Below are 19,012 nucleotides of genomic sequence, written 5' to 3'. Positions count from 1 at the left end.
ATGATATTCACTTATGTTGTTATATGCCAATAAATTCACGGACCGCTAATGTGTTAGCATAACATATCAGTGTTGTTTGGAATTAGTGAAGTTAACGTGAATCTCTTGTCTCTAATTTGACACTATTATATTCCATGGCACTAAAAATGATTGTGGATCCTGGTGGAAACATTTACTTAATCTGGATGTCTTAAATATAATAACGATGCATTACATTGTCCCAGTTTAGTTTAGTATTGTGTCAACGATTGTTCCCTACCACCAAGAACGTATCTATTATCTGGAGTCAATGCGAAGCTATTTACAAGATTGTACCTGATTGGTTACCCAACTCTAACACACAACAGTCGGACCAATCAAAGAGTAGCTTGTTGCCAGATTTGTTCGACGTTTTAAAACAAGTCTCGACTTTCCCGCGAGCTACACGACAAAGACGCGTCTTTATTCATATATTGACTTATTGTCATTGAGTGTCGCAGTATTCTCAAATTGTTAATAATCCATGTTATTAATTACCAACCCCTCATGTCAAGATTACCTTTTCTAATGCTCCCATAGACAAGTGAATATTTTTAATATGCTTCCATAGACAAGTGAATATATGTTAAACAACGTTATTTTTCATAACATAACTTGATTCTATCCTATTTGTGTCCTTCGAATCTCGAGTGAATTATTTTCGTTCTTTTTACGTCAGTTTGTTCTGGTTGCCTCACAAAAGACAACACACATTACAAACCTCACATTACCCAACGAGGTTGAATGGTGGCGCGTGCAAATAAGTGTGTATAGCCACGACCAATGAAAATGGTTTCATTTAATGATAGTAAGGAGAACGCAATCAGTAGGGACATTCCATTCTACGGTGTGTAGTTTCATGACACAAGTTTATTTTCCGGTGATATCAACAAACAAATTAAGTTTATGACAATTTAAAACCATTGGTAGTTAAATTGGTATTTACATGAACAAAAATCATAATAAAAATCAGATTCTAGCAATTAAAAACGTTATGATTTATTGGATAAAAATGGACATAATTAAAATCTTAATATGTTACAATTTGTTAACACTGGGCTCTGAAATGCATGGCAGACATTTGTGTCATGTTTTTTGGAAATTTGAATAACTGCAAAAAAGCTGAATAGAAGCCAAACAAAAGGTGCACAGTATTACCACGCAATCTGAATAAAATAATTACCACATGTGTAAACTGGAGGGCGTACTATGCACGCACGCTGCATGCCTATGTGTTATAATGAGCTTATATTGCCGGAAAGTGACACATTGACATACGTCTGGCACAATATGTTTGCGATATAGGGGTTTATACAGTTGGCAAAATGTAAATGATACGAACTCAATGGATTACATAAATCGTGTGAATGTCCGCTGACACACAACTAAATAGTAAGTACAATGTATATACAGTTAAACATAAAACATTAAATAGCACCATACACAAAGCCACATGGGTAAGGTAAAAAATTAGAGTTTAAAAATGGCAGTAAAATAAGGATTAAAATTAATGTGGCTTGTCACTCTAAAAAAAATGTAGATATCGCAAGAGAATATGCAGTGGACAATATTTACAAAATGCACATTCGTTTGCTGGTTTTCGTTTCCGTTTGTTTGTCCGGAAATGAAAAACTTTAAAACTTGAAGGAAAAGGGCCACAGTAGTTTTCAACATCGTTATTGGTCATGAAAACACTGGAAGACAAAACTAAAAATAAATACTTGTCGATCCACTATATGGGAAACAGAGTATATCGACATATAAATATAATTATATATATAAATTAAAATCGTATCTATTTCTTACAATTAAATTGTAAGCTAAAATAACTTTACAATGAAGTGACGACCGTAGAGTTGTTAGTTACACAAACATCCAAGATAGTCTCCACTTAAAATTCAAGCAAATCTAATGTACATAATTTTAACACTTTGTAGCATGGACCTCTTTTCCCCATTGTCCATTAAATTACATTGTATAGCCGTTTGTTTTGTTTCTCGCGATTATCTTAAATTATGCAAACTATATTTCCCGCCAAAAATGCATCGTATACAACGTAACAGTCACACACAAATATGACTGGGAAACATTTTGACAAACTGAAACAAATTTTAGCGGGAAATATTGATTGCTCTCACGACTGCTGTCCCTGTCCACAGTTTACATTTCCTAAAGTGATTCAACGCTAAGTCTATTTGTGTGTGCATGTATTTTGCCGATTTGTTTATTTCGATTTTGGAAGTCCGATATATTGTCTAATTGTGACGCATCCGTGCTTGGTCAAAGCTTTCGGTACTGTTTTCATCGTCGTCCATTCGTCTTGAACGGGGTCATATGACTCCATATTATTAGTAACCATTGTCAACGCGTCATCGTCTTCTTTGCCAATCACCCAGCGACCCCCGGTGACATAAACGCGTCGATTAAGTATGGTTCCCGAATACAAATCACGCGAGTGCTCCTCCGCATGTTCCTCGCATGTCCCGGATGAGAGTTCGTTCGTGTCTGGTTTGTAGACTTGAACTGCGAACTTGCTCTTTCCTCCAACTATGTACACCTGTCCACGGATTGTTCCTGCGATTTGTACTGGTCCCGTTATGTTAACAGAATCGACAACACTCCAAGTCTTATTGCTAATATCAAAATATTGAACAACGCAGTCATCACCATCATCTTTCCGACTGATGACATAAAGCTTCCACCCGCATGACGTCACTGCCGGTTCAAGAACACCGTGATACATTTCCTGGACTTGTTGCCATGTATTTAATTTCCTATCGAACTTCTCCACACTTTTCAAAGACTGTGAGTTGTCGTCAAGAGAACTCTGTCCACCAATCGCGTAAATTCTATTGTTAGCAACGCCCAGAGAGTGCAAATAACGGCCAACTCTCAAATCAGACGCTCTTGACCAATCATTATAGAGAGAATCATATCGCCATGTTTCTCCACTGACTCTGTTGCAATTGAGACCACCAACAACGTAGATGTCATTGTTGAGGGTAGTCACTTTATACTCCACGCTATCGTTTTCCATAGAAGCCAAGGAATACCAATGACGCTCGTTCGGGTGATAATATTGCACATCTTTTATCCACTGCTCGTTTTTATTTTTTCCTCCAACGATCACCATCACCTCACCGAATGAATACCTTGCCTTTGGCCTTGGATCTCGATGAAATTTCCCTTTTCTAATAACGAGGTGCACGATTGTGGCATCTCGGATGAGCTTCTTGCATGCCTCTGACTCCTGGATCAGAGGTTCGGCTGCAGGTATCTCCTCAAGAAACTTTGGTGATAGATATGACAGACGTACAGACTGCATAAGTTCAGGGAGATATACTTTTCTTTTCTCTACGTCGTGTTTCACCCATTGCATGACAGCACTGTATACTTCACTTTCAGTCTTAACATCAAGCGTATCTTCGCTAATCAACCTTTCAATCTGGTTCAGGCACATTTCAAAAAATTCCGGATGTAAGCGTACTTCTTTGAAGTTCATAACGGCAACTTTTGTGGCGGCCTTCTCTAGTTGTTCCACGCCGTGTTTTCTTGCTAACGACTGCACTCCGAGGCAGTTTGCAGGCGTGATACGACGTTTTAGAAATTCTGTGCACTTTTCCAAGACAGCATCATGCCTTAGTATACTTGCAAGTGCCAGAATATCCTTGGCATTCTCATGATGAATGTCCAGGTTTGACGTATAAGTGTATTCCACAAGTCGTTTCATAACACTTGCAGACGCATTTTTTATGGATATTTTAACATGCTCATCGTCTGAACCTTCGAGCAGTTTCTCAAAATAATCCCCTGTTGTTGCCATGACAACGCAGTGGCAGACGAATTCCTCATCCTCCGCTTTGAAAGTAACGTCAGTAAATATCTCTTCTCTCCGCATATCGTTAAGTCCGAGCAAGGTTTCAATAGCATGATATGGCTGATAGAGGACGCTCTTCGTACTCGCTGTCTCCCCGTTTCCATTTTCGTCCTGGTTCTCCAGATTAAGTACAAACTCCTGACAGGCTTGTTCCGCTGAGTTAAGCTGCAGTGTCTGCGTACCCTTGATGAGGGCGCCAACATTTTCCTTCGTCACTGATAACTTAGACGTATAGATGTATTCCACAAGTAAGTGTAATATATCCGGCTCAATGTAGTCCAAATAAAGGCGTCCATCTTCGAGTGCTTCTATCGCAAATATGGATAGAATATATGGACTACTTGCGGCAAGAACTACACGATGACCGGGGATTTCCACATCACCGGCACACAACAGAACGTCAGTAAATCTATTCTCCTTACGGAAATTGTTTAGATCTGACAAGAGTTTAACCGCGTAGCTAGGGTCGATCCGGTGTTCCTCCTCGGTTTCAGTGAGTGAGCGAAGACTGATGGCTGAATAGACACTTAGAAACGAGGAACGGAGTGTGGCATAAGAGGAGATGGAGCGAAGACTGTAACAGCTGGCTTTAACTTGACTGATGCTGCAAGGTGAATCACTTAAAGCTAGGATGCTTTGACTTCTTTCTGTTGAAACAAGGGAAGTTTTCGAACCTAGAGCATTGTTAGATAGATTAATATTCAAGGGACGTTTAACACAGTTGTCTTTGTCCTTCACCTTGCCGTTAGACGTGATATTTGACATGGGAATGTCCGCGTGACCGCCATCTTCGCTGCTGGGGGTAATGGATGGATAAATGTAATTTCCGGGTTCGGGGTCCACCACTTTTTTCTTGGAGCCACTTTGGCAGCAACCCATTGTTTTGTTTCCTTGTGGTGGGTTTGGTTATTCCGTCATAGATACCTAGAAACAACAAAACAAAAATCAGTTATATACAAGGTGATTGCAAACATGTTCCTGAGAGGAGAAATCGATTTAACTGGCTATCGGATATGCTTCACATATTTTATGATCAAAGCGAGTAACTGATCACAGAATGTGGGCAAGTCCTCTGTACTAAGTATTATAATATACTCGGGCGGACATCCGGGCATTTTCACCGCCTGGCAACCATCGCGGTGAAAATAATGGTCAAAAACTCGCAGAAAACTTTGGGATAGTTGTTGAGACGCCCTTGAACAGTGTAACAAGATTAGCCCTACGCGTGTAACATATATAAATTTGGTTGTTTTGGATTACTTCAAAGTTGAGTTTGTGTTGTTTTCTCGAATTTTCACCGGCTCGACCGGCGTTCATAGAAATGCATGTACAGTGGTGCGCGTATTAGCAACGTGGAACGTCTTGTGACGTGGCTCCGCCGCCGAGGATACCACTATAATTCTAAACGAGTTTACTCATTGAGGGCGCAAGTAATATACAAGCTGCACAAATAAGTAGGAAAAAAGATAGTCACACGTTTGGTGGCCATCGGGGGGGGGGGGACTGGTAACTGGACAATCAAACTGCATATGAACTTTACAGTCACCTCGACATTATTCGTGCTCAAATACTTGTTTACCAGTATGCTTGGGTATTTCTTATTAAGTGCTGAATAAAACTCATTTCCAGTTAAACACGACTCAGCTACGGAGCTGACGTACTTCATATGTTATTTGCCCAGTGGCGTTAACATATGTAATCAATACGATTGGCGTGCTTCCAGCTGAAATACTATAAAGGTCATTTTTAATCGACCTCCCTGGTTATGTCTCCCCGTATCATTGAATAATTGTCATAGATATCAAAACAAACTAGGAACTCTAAAAGATTGAATGTTTTTATTTATCATTCCATGCCAGTATCAGCTTGCATCCACACTGTCCGTCTTACAATTCTCATTCTATAAGTCTGCATCCACACTTTCCGTCTTACATTTCTCATTCTATAAGCCTGCATCCACGCTGTCCGTCTTACATTTCTCATTCTATAAGCCTGCATCCACGCTGTCCGTCTTACAATTCTCATTCTATAAGCTTGCATCCACACTGTCCGTCTTACATTTCTCATTCTATAAGCCTGCATCCACGCTGTCCGTCTTACATTTCTCATTCTATAAGCCTGCATCCACGCTGTCCGTCTTACATTTCTCATTCTATAAGCCTGCATGTATGTGTTACATTGAGCAACAGACCACCAGGGCGTAGTGGTATTTAAATTAGAAATAACTACGACACCATCATTAGAACAATTCTAGCATATGAAAATAGCTTTAATACCAGTATTATATACGGTGTCGTAATTTCCACGGAACAAAGCCTACCCCGGTTACATCAACGTACACAGATGAACGATATCCCACGTGTTTTGAAGTGATTACAAGAAGCTAAACGCCGCTTTGAAGGAGAAACACGCAACTGCTTCCCCCTCAAGACAACGATTTTTTTCCCAAAGTATTAAAACAAATATAAACTAAATGCAGAGAAGACAGCATTCTGATGATGGCATAGAAGTGTGGCTTATGATGGTCTATTATGATGGCATAGAAGTGTGGCTTATGATGGTCTATTATGATGGCATAGAAGTGTGGCTTATGATGGCATAGCAGTGTGGCTTATGATGGCATAGCAGTGTGGCTTATGATGGCATAGCAGTGTGGCTTATGATGGCATAGCAGTGTGGCATATGATGGCATAGCAGTGTGGCATATGATGGCATAGCAGTGTGGCATATGATGGCATAGCAGTGTGGCGTATGATGGCGTATTATGATGGCATAGCAGTGTGGCCTATGATGGCATAGCAGTGTGGAGTATGATGGCATAGCAGTGTGGAGTATGATGGCATAGCAGTGTGGCGTATGATGGCATAGCAGTGTGGCGTATGATGGCATAGCAGTGTGGAGTATGATGGCATAGCAGTGTGGAGTATGATGGCATAGCAGTGTGGCGTATGGTTTAGCAAAACTTAACTCTCGTTAGTAAGATTTCAAAACAGGGAGATGCATGCTTTGACAGTGGTTGCCGAAGTAACACAGAACTGAGAACATCATTGAAACAGAGTTGTCTGCATCAATGAAATAGCTCGAATTCATGGAATTTGCTGCATATTACTGCTATAGCAACATCTATATCACACTGCAGGGGTCTCGGTGACCATGGCTGTAATTATGGTGCAATTAACGTTATCAGTCAACGTTACGAAGAACACGTAAACCAAAAACGAGTGCGTAATTATTTACTCGTGTATGCCGCTTCGCAGCACCCATCTTTGTAATAGAGTTAATCATTACAGGACGATAATGCGTACTGCAAATAAGTGTTATTTATAATGTCATGACAACAATATTTGGATTAAAATTGTTTCATGTCTTGGATATCCCACCACGATGTTTTTTGCACCAGAAAATCGTCAATTCCGGCTATCATTCCCGTTTTCGAATGGAAGTATTTGATCCCTCTCCCATCTTTTCAATATTTCTTGAATGTTAACTGTCGGCCAACTCTACTGACCCCCTACACACTGTGCTGATAAAGTAGTTATTTGACCTGGCGAAAGTGATACCGTCATTTGACCTTTCGTCTATGTCCGTACGTGTTTATATCGCCGATGTTACGTAAACGACATATCAGATAACTATAGTGCGTGCTTGTAGTCATGATATATACACGCCTTTGGGTCAATTATCAAACAAACTCATCTATTCATAATGGAAACTAGAAATATTCATTCTATCTACTATTTATAAAATCATCAGTGTAATGAACTGTTGAATTATGTCAGTTTACTTACTGAATATATGTCACCGTACTCCACAAAGACAGACAGATAGACAGACAGACATAAATAGACCTACCATGGGTATCCATGCCAGGATAGACACGTGACAGTAAATTGAATTCCGAATATCATTGCATATTCCAGTGATATTGTACATATTAGTTACGTAATATTAGTATGGGGACGAACGAGGAATGTTGAAACGAAAATAAAAAACGTACAGGTCGCGCAATATAGTATACAGAACCCCTTGAGTACTATATTTACAGCATCAACATGATCCTGAAAATAATTCTAGCTCAAAATTAAAGTGAAAACAAAAACTGCACAGTTTTTCTTCTATATTCCCTCCAGTGGTCAGCCCCTAGAATTGAACGTTTGCTGAAGGCATTTTTATAGCATTACTCTATCTCTCCCTACTGGATAAACAGAGCGTTAGATACATGGCATCAGTAATATTATCTGATTGTTAATTTGCTATAAATAGCCATTGAGGTCATTAATGAGATGGAGGATATCAACAGCGCACTGTGTCTGGGGTTAATAATGGACACGTGATATACGATACTAATTACATTTTTTGGAACAGAAACATTTGCTAAATTATTCTCTGTGATTGTCTGTTTTAAACTCCCAAGAAAAAGAAATTGTGGAACCCGAACTAGTGTCTGAATTTTCCTTTTTTTTTTACTTTTTAATAGTTCGAAGTTCTGTCGGAATCGAGATTTTTCTGCAATAGTCAATAACACGTGTGCATGTCGTTGAAATGCGGGGGGGGGAGGGTGTCATGGACAATCTCTCGAAATGTAGTTTGTATTCCTATAAAAAATGGCAACATTTTCATTGTATCCTGTTTACCTTGGTTGCTGTAGTAAACGTTTTTCCTCATATCTCGAAATATTTCACCGAAACATGGGATGTACAATTCCTATATTGTCATTAATATGAATTCTCAAACTATTAATTTTTCAAAATGATTAATTTGATTAGTTTTCAGAAGATACCACGAATTCACTTAGATCACTGCTGAAAAAACACAAGAAAACAAAAGATTTTCATTGCAACAATTTATTTATAACACCAAGATGAGATACAAAGTATCCATTGAGTTACGCTCGATTCAACTGACACTGACAGCAAGTAGGCCATCGTTGTACTTAATGTACTAAAACGTTATTTCACAAGTTTGATTGCTGTCAAAATGTCATTTGATTGGTTAATACGAATCTTTTCTCGAGCTGATTGGCCAGTGCTAAGTCGGTTAGAAAGCATGCTGTACAACGGATGCGTAAGTATATCTTGCGATGGACCCGGTAACGACGCTCGGCACGTGCCGAGACTTTTACCGTGAACGTAACTAATAATGAGTTCAAAAGAAAATTGTAGACATGTGCAACGCAAACCTGCGGAATAAGTAACCATAACAAACGCATCACATCAATAAATATGGATAAATATATCTTTATATAATCGCCAACACAGTAACGTACGCAAAACCACAGTCCCTCTATCAGAGGGATAGAGGGACTGTGGCAAAACCAATGCACGTCTCTGTCGCGGCTGTCATGGTAACAAGTGTCTTAGACAAAACAGGGATCGAAACACCCTGGTGCACACTGCACTATGCACATAGATTATTAGCGAGTGCAAGTAAACTCAAAATATAATGTGCACACTGTCCATGTAGAAATTAACACAACATTTTCTCATTATATTCACTAAGCCTAAATTAAGTTCAACCAACATTGTGAGACAACTAAAAAAATCAAATTCTTTCACGATCGCATCAATCGAGAACCCGTCAATTTTATTAAAAAGTGGTGCATTTCACAACAAGTTAGTGCAGGTAAATTTCAAATTCAACATGCACACTGTGCATGCAGGGAAAATTTCTATTTCAATCCCTGAAAAATATGTTAAATGTCGTTGACACACGTGTATAGAATATAAAGTTACAGACCCTAAGCAACCATCGTTACTATGGTAACGTATAATAACACGTGGAATTGTTTCGAGAAACAGGCTTTCATAGTTGGACAATTCAAGTGATTGAAAGCGTTTTCAACTTGATGAACACAAACCCATCACTGTTCAACTTCAGATAATGAAAAGGCGGACAGGGCCTTGAATTAGGATATTAGGTGCTTTGTGACTGTTGTGAGCAGATAGTACGACTGCTTTGTCCACCCCCATCCCCAATAATAATTACTCTCAAATCTTCGTCCTTAGGAATCGGAACTAGGTCACTTATTGAAGTATTTTTCAAACCACCGATACAATCGTATTTCCATTAAGCCAAGCATTAATTTTCACGCAACAAAATGGATCAAACGTGATGGAAGTCATATTTCAAATTCCATTCGATTACACAAGTTCATGAAATTGTGCAATTGGGGAGGCCAATAACTGCCAAGAGACGAAATATTTGATAAAACTAAGTCACAGCGAGATCAGTTCAATAAATCAAACGTGAGAGTTCTGGTTGAATAACCAAGACTGATTGTTTTATTTAACAAATAAAGTATCAAATATCACGTGACCTTTCAGGTGAAAACATTCAATTAAGCAAGATTTTTTTTTCGTGTCATGTTAATTGCAAGAAACTGAGAGAAAAGGAACTCGATGAGTTATTAATCACGTAAAACGTCACAATCGTCACGGTTTTACTATTAACTTTATTTGTGAGCCGAGTCCATATATGAAAAAGTAATTGAATCTAAAATCTCCATTATTAAAAATATTGAACGAGATTGTCAAATAAATGCGGTTATTGTTATTGAATAGTGTCAGTTACACGACATTTAAAGTAGCATATCGTCGTGGTTCGTCGTGGCGAATATCAAAGTCACATCCATCATCGCTAAGAGGAGTGAATTATCGGTTCTATACGCGTTGACCGGTTTCAGTTCTACCCATTTTACTGTAAAACAATTCCTATCCCAACAAACTCTTCCGTACACGATTATTTGACATTCCTAATGTCTCTAGGAATGACTTCTCACTAATCGATTACAATTGGCGAATGATAACTTGGTGATTTGATAATATTCCACTAATTACACAACGCAAGGGTTATGCTGAAAATATATATTAAAACATATATATAGAATATCGATAAGTAATTCTATGTAGTTGTTAGCATCGATTCACAAATCAGCAATAAATAAATCGGCAGCCGGAAGACCATTTCCGTCATCAAAACACCTTTCCCACTTACTGGTAAGTACGGCGACATGTCCTGCATGATATTGACCTCAGCACAATATGCAGGGGGTACATTTGTCAATAATGCTGTTCGATATTGCCTTAAAATCAATTATTATTTATTGTATAGTCAAACTATGGCAGGCAGAACTCGACACAAGTATTATGGTACACAATACAATAGAGACTGTAAACCAATGCACATACACCTGTGGGCAAAACGGCCACCTTCAATTTCTAAACTGAGCCAAATCTGGCAGTAGGATTTGAGACAATAACAAACCGCGGACTGTGTACGATAGACGGTAATTATTTGTTGACAATGGTTTTTTTCGTACTTGCTGGAATTTTACTCTTGGGTTAACCTAATATGTTTACCAATTACATTACTGTAATATTGCATCGAGATAAATCAGCGCAACTTTTGGTCACTACAAAAATATCTTTGTTTTTCTTTCGAGAATTATTTTACAAATTGTACATCATACGCATTCTTTCCGAGACCATGGGTGAATATTTAATTCTTCCTTCTCTTGCAAACGGCAAAATATATGTGGCGAAATGTGCCAATGTGTTTCGGAATATGCCGACGTGTTTCGAAATATGCCAATGTGTTTCGAAATATGCCAATGTGTTTCGAAATATGCCGATGTGTTTCGAAATATGCCGATGTGTTTCGGACTATGCCGATGTGTTTCGAAATATGCCAATGTGTTTCGGAATATAAGATGATTTTACGATGTGTTACAAAATCTGCAAATGCGTACATGTTGCGCTGTAATGGTTAACCAACAAAGGGTCAGACGTTCAGGTCGGCAGTAAAATGTACACGTGACCTATGATGTCATTATTTTGAATCTCGTGCCCTTAAAATTATTTGTCTAGTGCATATCATAAACCTGAATCACTGATCCTAGCAACGGTGGTAACCACGGCGTGGTTGATGTATAAATGATAAATACGTTGTTGATAGTGTTTGCTTCTGTCGGAACTCTAGATACTCTAGATCTCCGAGTGAGTTTCCTCTGCATGAAAGGTGATCCTCGGTGAGATGGATATTCAATTGACCTTTGATCCCAGGCGATGGATTTCACTTATATTCACAACATATAAGTGTCTGGCACTAGAAACCTATAGACACACTGAACATTATAGTTTACGTTATTAATTTAATTAATTTCGAACCAGATTTTCTTCCAGATGATACATTTTGTTTTATTTTAGAAATATAAGGTACCATGACCTAGATTTCATAGAGTTCGCATTGACTGACACTCCCGCCCCAGCATCGAGTCTCTGCTCGGTTGGGTTTATATTCAAATGTTGACGAAGATGTATGTTCCCGATGGTACGGTGCACACCGACCTGTGCTATTTTACCAAGTCAATGGAGGGCAAATAAATAAATAACTCCGAATTGGTGAGAGTGGCATGTCAATAACGATTTAGTCATCACATACATAAACATTATTCACTCATATTATAAACCATAATAATCCATGACAAGCCGTGACTAGCCATGACAAGCCATGACAGGTTATGACAGGTTATGACAAGACGAATAGAACAGTATGTCACATGTCTAAGTCTGCTTTAAACACATAAATACAACATGCACACACCCGTCATAATATAATGCAGAGTAATACGGCTATTTGCTTCCCTTGTTGACAACAATGATATCACCCACTGACCTGAACAACCATCCTATGTGATATTTCCATTTTATTACGATTTTGCGGCATTGTATTTTTTTTTTGTCCAGCTTATATATTGTTATTAATGAAGTTCCCAAGAATACAGCAACAGAAATAAATAGTCTACACATCACTCATTGTTAATTCCACTGCCATTATATATTTTAGTCACTGCAACTTGATGTAAGATGACATCAGGTCATTGACCCGCTTTTCATCCGGGGGGGGGGGCATTTTCAAGTTTGTTCTTGCTTACAATCAAGTTACATGTATATACTTTTGCCACATGAATCACTACAAACTTATCTATTTACTTTTGAGATCATTGCTATAAAACTTCATTAAGAACGATGACTGGGAAGTATGTTCATGTATTGCAAACTTTTATTTATTATTATTGTCGCCAAAATGTCACGCATTTGATGTGATGGGTGAGTTTTGTAACCGAGAATCACTTCTAGCATTATAACGAAACCAGTTTGTGTTTTCGTAAAGAATTTTACAAAAAGGGCTGCGTTTAATAAAGTTTAATTGAATAAAATTCAAGGTAGTAGAAATACGATCATTAAAACGGCAGCTTGATTTATATTGGTTTTCGTAGCTTAGTGTTGAAGAAGGAGGGTGTGGCTATCTTTCTACAACCCTAAACACTACGCAACTTGAATTAATCACGGTTTAACGGTTAATGTGGTAATAATAAAGTCCCGCCATTATTTATGAAATATGTATGACTTGTGTAACATGGGACGATGGATGTCTGTAATTAAATCATGATATATACGTAAAAATAACATAACTCGAGCCATTTGAACAGACAGCTGACGAGGTATCTGATACGATTGTGGAATTGCAATTTTGAGCAATAGCGGCAATATGAGAACATGGTGAACCATTAAAAACATATAATTACATTCGACAACAATTAAAAACACTTTGGTACACTTTTTGGTATGGTATTTTATAACAGACACGAACAAGTTGATTTGAATTCAAATAGCCAAAATGAATACTTATAGAGAACGCCCATCTGTGCGCTTTAGTATTGCAACATGATTTTACGTGATCACCGACGTGCATGTACTCATCTGACGTCATTGGGATATACGTCTGTGTTTACAGTACTGAAATCGTTGTACACCATCTAAGCAAATAAACAACGCCAAACAATCGGCGATGCTTTCCGGAGATCAATAGTATATATGACGCTTGCAGTTTATCATCACGGGTCGTGGAAAGGTCAATCCCATAATGCAACGTTCAATTTACATCACAGGTATGTGCGACGTCGATTATTACAGAATACACCCCCTCGACGTCACCAGGGGAAACGTAAAAATATGAGTAAATCGGGATTAAGAATGAAACGTTTCATATATTGTTACTCGGCGTGGCATTACGTACAAATATAAATACCCTACGCACTTTTAGTGTACTGCGATAAAATAATAAATAAATATCGTGAAATCACGATTAAAAAGTGGACGGTGGGAACGCAGATACTTGCGAAGTGCACAAAATAAATGTAACAGCATTGTGCCATAAATACAGGGAATAATACATTCAAAATGTCCCATATTTTAGAACTTGATGAAACAGATATAGCCCAATTATTATTTTAAATATTTTGAATTAGTCTTCTTCAGGATCACGTGCACAAAGAATAATGTGGCGATAAGCGATTCATGGCAACAAGGGTGGGCGATGACCATAAATCATGCAGTCAGAATTTCATCAGTACACGCAGCATACGATCTATGAGCGTAGCCAGGGGCGGATCCTAAATTTTATTTCACCCGATATGTTTTGATTGTTTCCATAAACGCTTCGAAAAATGACACAATTTACCCCCCCCCACACACACACACACACAGTTCAATGAAAAATCTGATATAATAGCATAGATGCGTGAAAACGACCTGCTGCAAACAGGAGTGTATTTCAAAACGCCGAGACAAGGGCACTTTGGTGGCAGGTGTTCTGTGTGTATTCCAGTCATGGTGTATGATAATATACGGCGAAGACACAATGCAATGAATTCGTACCGCATACATGAATAAAAAAAAATGAGCAAGTTATCACAGAAACAGAAGATACTCAAGCCATATCGTCAGATACACAGCTATATTTCAACAGCATACAGTGGCGTCAAATAATCAGAATTTTAAGAAGACCTCGCTTGAGGTCATAGGGAGGCAACCCAGTTTTTAGCAATGCACACATACAATGTGAGTGCGCACACAACAAAGCATTAATAACGACGATGTATAGGTCCATCGTGTCAGGAAGAATAAAAAAGAAACAGAAAAAGGACGACGAAACGCGTAAGCTGTAGTAAACAAAGAAACGCTAAATTAAATTAAATTAAATTAAATTAACAATTGACAAAGGACAATGAGGAAACGTACACAGGCCACGGGGACAGCTTTTGAAAAAAACCTTGTACTATAATTTACTAACCTTACATAAACATACAGTTAATATGGAGTGTTCAACGGCGACAATTCAGGATTAAAATGGTTACTGTGTTGTTACACCACAGACAGATGCTTATATCACACATGTAGCGATCTATCTCGTTAGCCTTACGGAGGTTAAAGTTCAAAAGGTGATGTCCTATTATTATGTAAATTACACGAAAGGAAACGTGGAAATGTTACGAGAAGCTATTTTTCTCTCATAGGCGCTTTTTTAAAAATACAAACTGTTTTCTAGTTTAAAGTAATGCATAATGTTAAAATATTAGCCAAATGTAAATTTGCCATTTTCCATGAAAAATCCGGTAATTTAGACAGATTTACTGGAAACCTAATCATTACATACATGTTCTTTAATTAGCATGGTATTGCAAAGAACGTATAAATATATGAAAATTATGTAGATTATACATTGTACAATTATTTGGCCTTCACGAAATAATTACATATATGTACTGTAAGACGGTAATAGACACCGTGTTGCGATAGACACTCACCGTATTGCGATAGACACTTATCGTGCTGCCATTCCCATTATAAATAAATATTACTGTGGATTGTATTAAACATATTTCGACTGTCTTTCAAAACAGGTCCTAATTTTTATGTTTCATTTTTATGTGTTGTTTTATTGTTTTTGTTTTTCAAGCTACTAGTATATTAGGATTTTAACTGGGCGATTATGGAGCAACAAGTACTTAGATACTGGTGATCGCACGCCCACCCACCCCCCGTCAATCTGTCGCACCTCTCCTTAATCAGGAACATTGAGAGAATGGTGCATGCACACGTACTGCAAGGACACACTATACGGGTATCATGATTGGGAGAGTATGCCTTTGTAACCTTATAAAAGTGTATGTGTATGTGTTCACGCAAACATAAATCTCAAATACATGCAAGTCATGCTTAGTTATACCACAGTCCCTCAGTCTATCCCTGGGACTGTGGTTATACTGATACTAATACCTGCCATATTCTCATACTCAGCCATTCTCGTTATATTTTAGCAACTTCTCTATTAAATTGATAGAAAGGAGAGCTAATTCAAAGCAAGTGAGGTTCGTGCGAACGGAGAAGAGAAACACGATCCCCGTGGAATGCTGAGTGATTGGTATCCATGAAACGAGTCAGAGAATGCCAATTAACGAAGCCAGTATCACGTGGCTATATAAACACTGTAGATGAGTTGAAGAATGTCAAATGTCATGACGTAATGCTATACAAATTCAAAGGTCATAAAGTCACCATATCTTATCGATTAACAAATCATGGAGAAATATCGCGGCGGCTCAAATTCGCACCAGTGTTCGTCCCGTATCGTACTGCACAATACACACAAATGTTCTTGTACGCAAAGCAAACTAATACTTGTTGCTAATGGAGTGTGGAGTTTTGAGACATCGACACTGTCACCAAATATTAGACATAATGTAGTCCCGTGACTATAATGAAATGAAAATAACCATTCGAACCACAAGACCAGATATGTTGACAAACACGGCAGAGTTGTACAAGACTTTGTTCAATACAAATACAAAACATGTTCACGTATGTACAAGTACAATATCATTATAGAGCCTGAAATTACAACTGTTACGTTTCCATGCCAACATATCTTAACACAAATTCAATATGATTTTCAATCTAAGTTGTGGAATTTTAATTACATGAAAACGACAAGCGCTGATTTCTTTTTAATTTGGCTATTTTCATTTCAGATAATCGTGTCATGTATAAAATGTATTGTATTTATTACTATCATTTCATTGCTGTAAACCAATAGGAATTATTTCTAAGGCAGCAATAACATTGTTATTAATATTATTATTATCAAATATATTTTAATAATTGGTAGCTTTATTTTTACAGCAGAGACCTAGATAACTGGGTTCTGATTTCGACGAACGTGATTGTGTGTGTATATACGTATATGATATCCGTGGTATGTACCTTAGGGCGAATCGTTTACGGAACAAGGATTATTAATACTATATTATCAATATCCGTGCCAATTCAAAAATACGAATACACAGGTTCAGATTAGACATGACAATTTACATGATGCGTGTTCGTGTATAAACACAAATATCCAGGTCAGCGAGGTGAACCTATTGTTACTGCATGTATTGTACAGCTACAACAACCAAATACAAAACATGTTGCTATCAACCGACAATACCTTTTGAAAATTGGGCGAGTTAATATCAGTTTGGTTGACACACAACATCGTGTCAAACAGCCATAACGCAATGTTTATGTAGAAACATTACGCTACGGTTTGTATATAAAAAAAAAACGTTGCACATGTGCGGGACCCGCGACGCTCTGCAAACATCAACGCTATTCGGAGTTCTATTCACAGTCCAGAAATGACCCGGCCCGAGTACCGTAATCTGTCAGCCCATTCTGTTGTGAACAGAACCGACATGCAACCCGAGAATAGCAAGCTTTATACGATGTTTGTGTTCTTCCTGACTCATGGCGTGACTCATATCTTCTCGCGGCCGGTCAACGGCTTGGGTCCGTACGCCACACTTCGAACCGTCAGTTGAGATTTTCAAACGTAAATGTTCGCAACAATAATTCCTGTTCGCTGAATTCAAAAACACCCACCTTCCAAAGTCGTCGTCGCTATAAGAGATCCACCGAATGCTGGACAATACACATCTCGTCTACTTGTTCATGCTCATTCAAAACCCCCGAATTTAGGCAATGTTTCTGCAGGCAAGGACAGCAGCAGTCTGAGACATCATGTTTAGGCACAGTCCCTCTATCACGTGATAGAGGGACTGTGGTTTAGGTGACGAATCAGCTGTACAATGACGTCATTGGCTACCCCAAGTTACTCTTTATTTACTCGGTTCATTAAAAATCGGACATGGAAATTTTAAGACTTCTCGGGAGCAATACTGTTTTGACCATTTCGTTACAAAATATATTTATATAAATTGTAAAGTATATTACTGATTACTTCTCCTTAAAAACATGATAATCAGATTTACTAAATGTGCCTCTTCTTGCGTACTTAGGGACACATTTAGCATGCATATTGTTCCGTTCTCTATCAACATGATCATCCACTTACGGTTTAAATATAGTCACTGCAACGGACAATATTGTTGACAAATTGTAAGATTAATCAATCAAAGATTGTGATAGTTGCCTCTCTGCACACGTCATGTTTTGACAACAATGTGTCTGCGCGTGCCAATAATCGCCCGTTACTGCTTTTAATAAACCAGGAACTACGTCTAAAGCAATCAAGTTCATCATAATCATTTATTCGGCTTATCCAGGTTAGTCAATTTGCGGCACAAGGTCAAGGATAAAGCCGATCAGAGTGAAAAGTCGAAACCGTTTAAGTATACAAAAATAGAGCGATCACGTGACTGTGCATCTCAGTGCCCCGCGAATTTTATCAAAACCATTATACAGACCTCGTTTCTCGTGATTGATATCGGTATCTTATCACGGCGAAAGATATATGACATGACGATTAATTTTAAAACAAAATACGACTCCCGCGATTCCAAAGATAAATAACGATTTTTTTTTTAACCCCGACAAATATATCCGCCTAAAATAAATGGCTAACTTACCCTGACCAGCGTATACGTTCTATAATAAACAGCACCACAGTAATTTATCCGAGCCGCCATTGCATGCCTTTTGAAATCAGAATGAATCGATTATCCATCGTTGGTGACCTGCTGCCGCGGTTATTAAATTCACACAAGTCGCCGACTGGTGGCGCCCTAGTAGCCAAACTTCACACGCAGAATTTTCAAGCGATACGTAATTGTTCTTAATTTAAGTTGTGCGTTTGAAAATAATGTAATAACGACAACTATTTCTCTATATTTTACTATTTTGGGATTTCAAAGGACTGTGACGCTAGAGGTACGTGTGTATATAACAACAATTTAAATTTAGAGGCGCAAATTTAAAGCAGGAGTGTCGTCAC

At 38.2% G+C, this 19,012-nt stretch overlaps 1 protein-coding gene across 2 annotated transcripts; it reads right to left on the bottom strand.

Annotated features, from left to right (window-relative positions):
• Nucleotides 1-992: 992 nt before the first annotated feature.
• Nucleotides 993-18,729, bottom strand: LOC100366627 (kelch-like protein 24a). 2 transcript variants are annotated; one of them, XM_078013296.2, is made up of 2 exons: nucleotides 18,648-18,729; nucleotides 993-4,819 (listed from the first exon to the last, which is right to left on the bottom strand). In XM_078013296.2, the coding sequence occupies exon 2, from the start codon at nucleotides 4,772-4,774 to the stop codon at nucleotides 2,243-2,245; it is 2,532 nt and encodes an 843-aa protein (XP_077869422.1). In that variant the 5' UTR covers nucleotides 4,775-4,819; nucleotides 18,648-18,729; the 3' UTR covers nucleotides 993-2,242. The 2 variants fall into 2 exon arrangements, with proteins under 2 accessions (XP_077869422.1, XP_002739550.1); XM_002739504.4 differs by lacking the exon at nucleotides 18,648-18,729 and adding an exon at nucleotides 17,662-17,802.
• Nucleotides 18,730-19,012: the final 283 nt, after the last annotated feature.

This window comes from Saccoglossus kowalevskii, chromosome 18 (assembly GCF_978046115.1).
Source record: "Saccoglossus kowalevskii chromosome 18, keSacKowa6.1, whole genome shotgun sequence".
Classification (NCBI taxonomy): Eukaryota; Metazoa; Hemichordata; class Enteropneusta; family Harrimaniidae; genus Saccoglossus; species Saccoglossus kowalevskii.
This window is presented reverse-complemented; position numbering and strand designations above follow the sequence as displayed.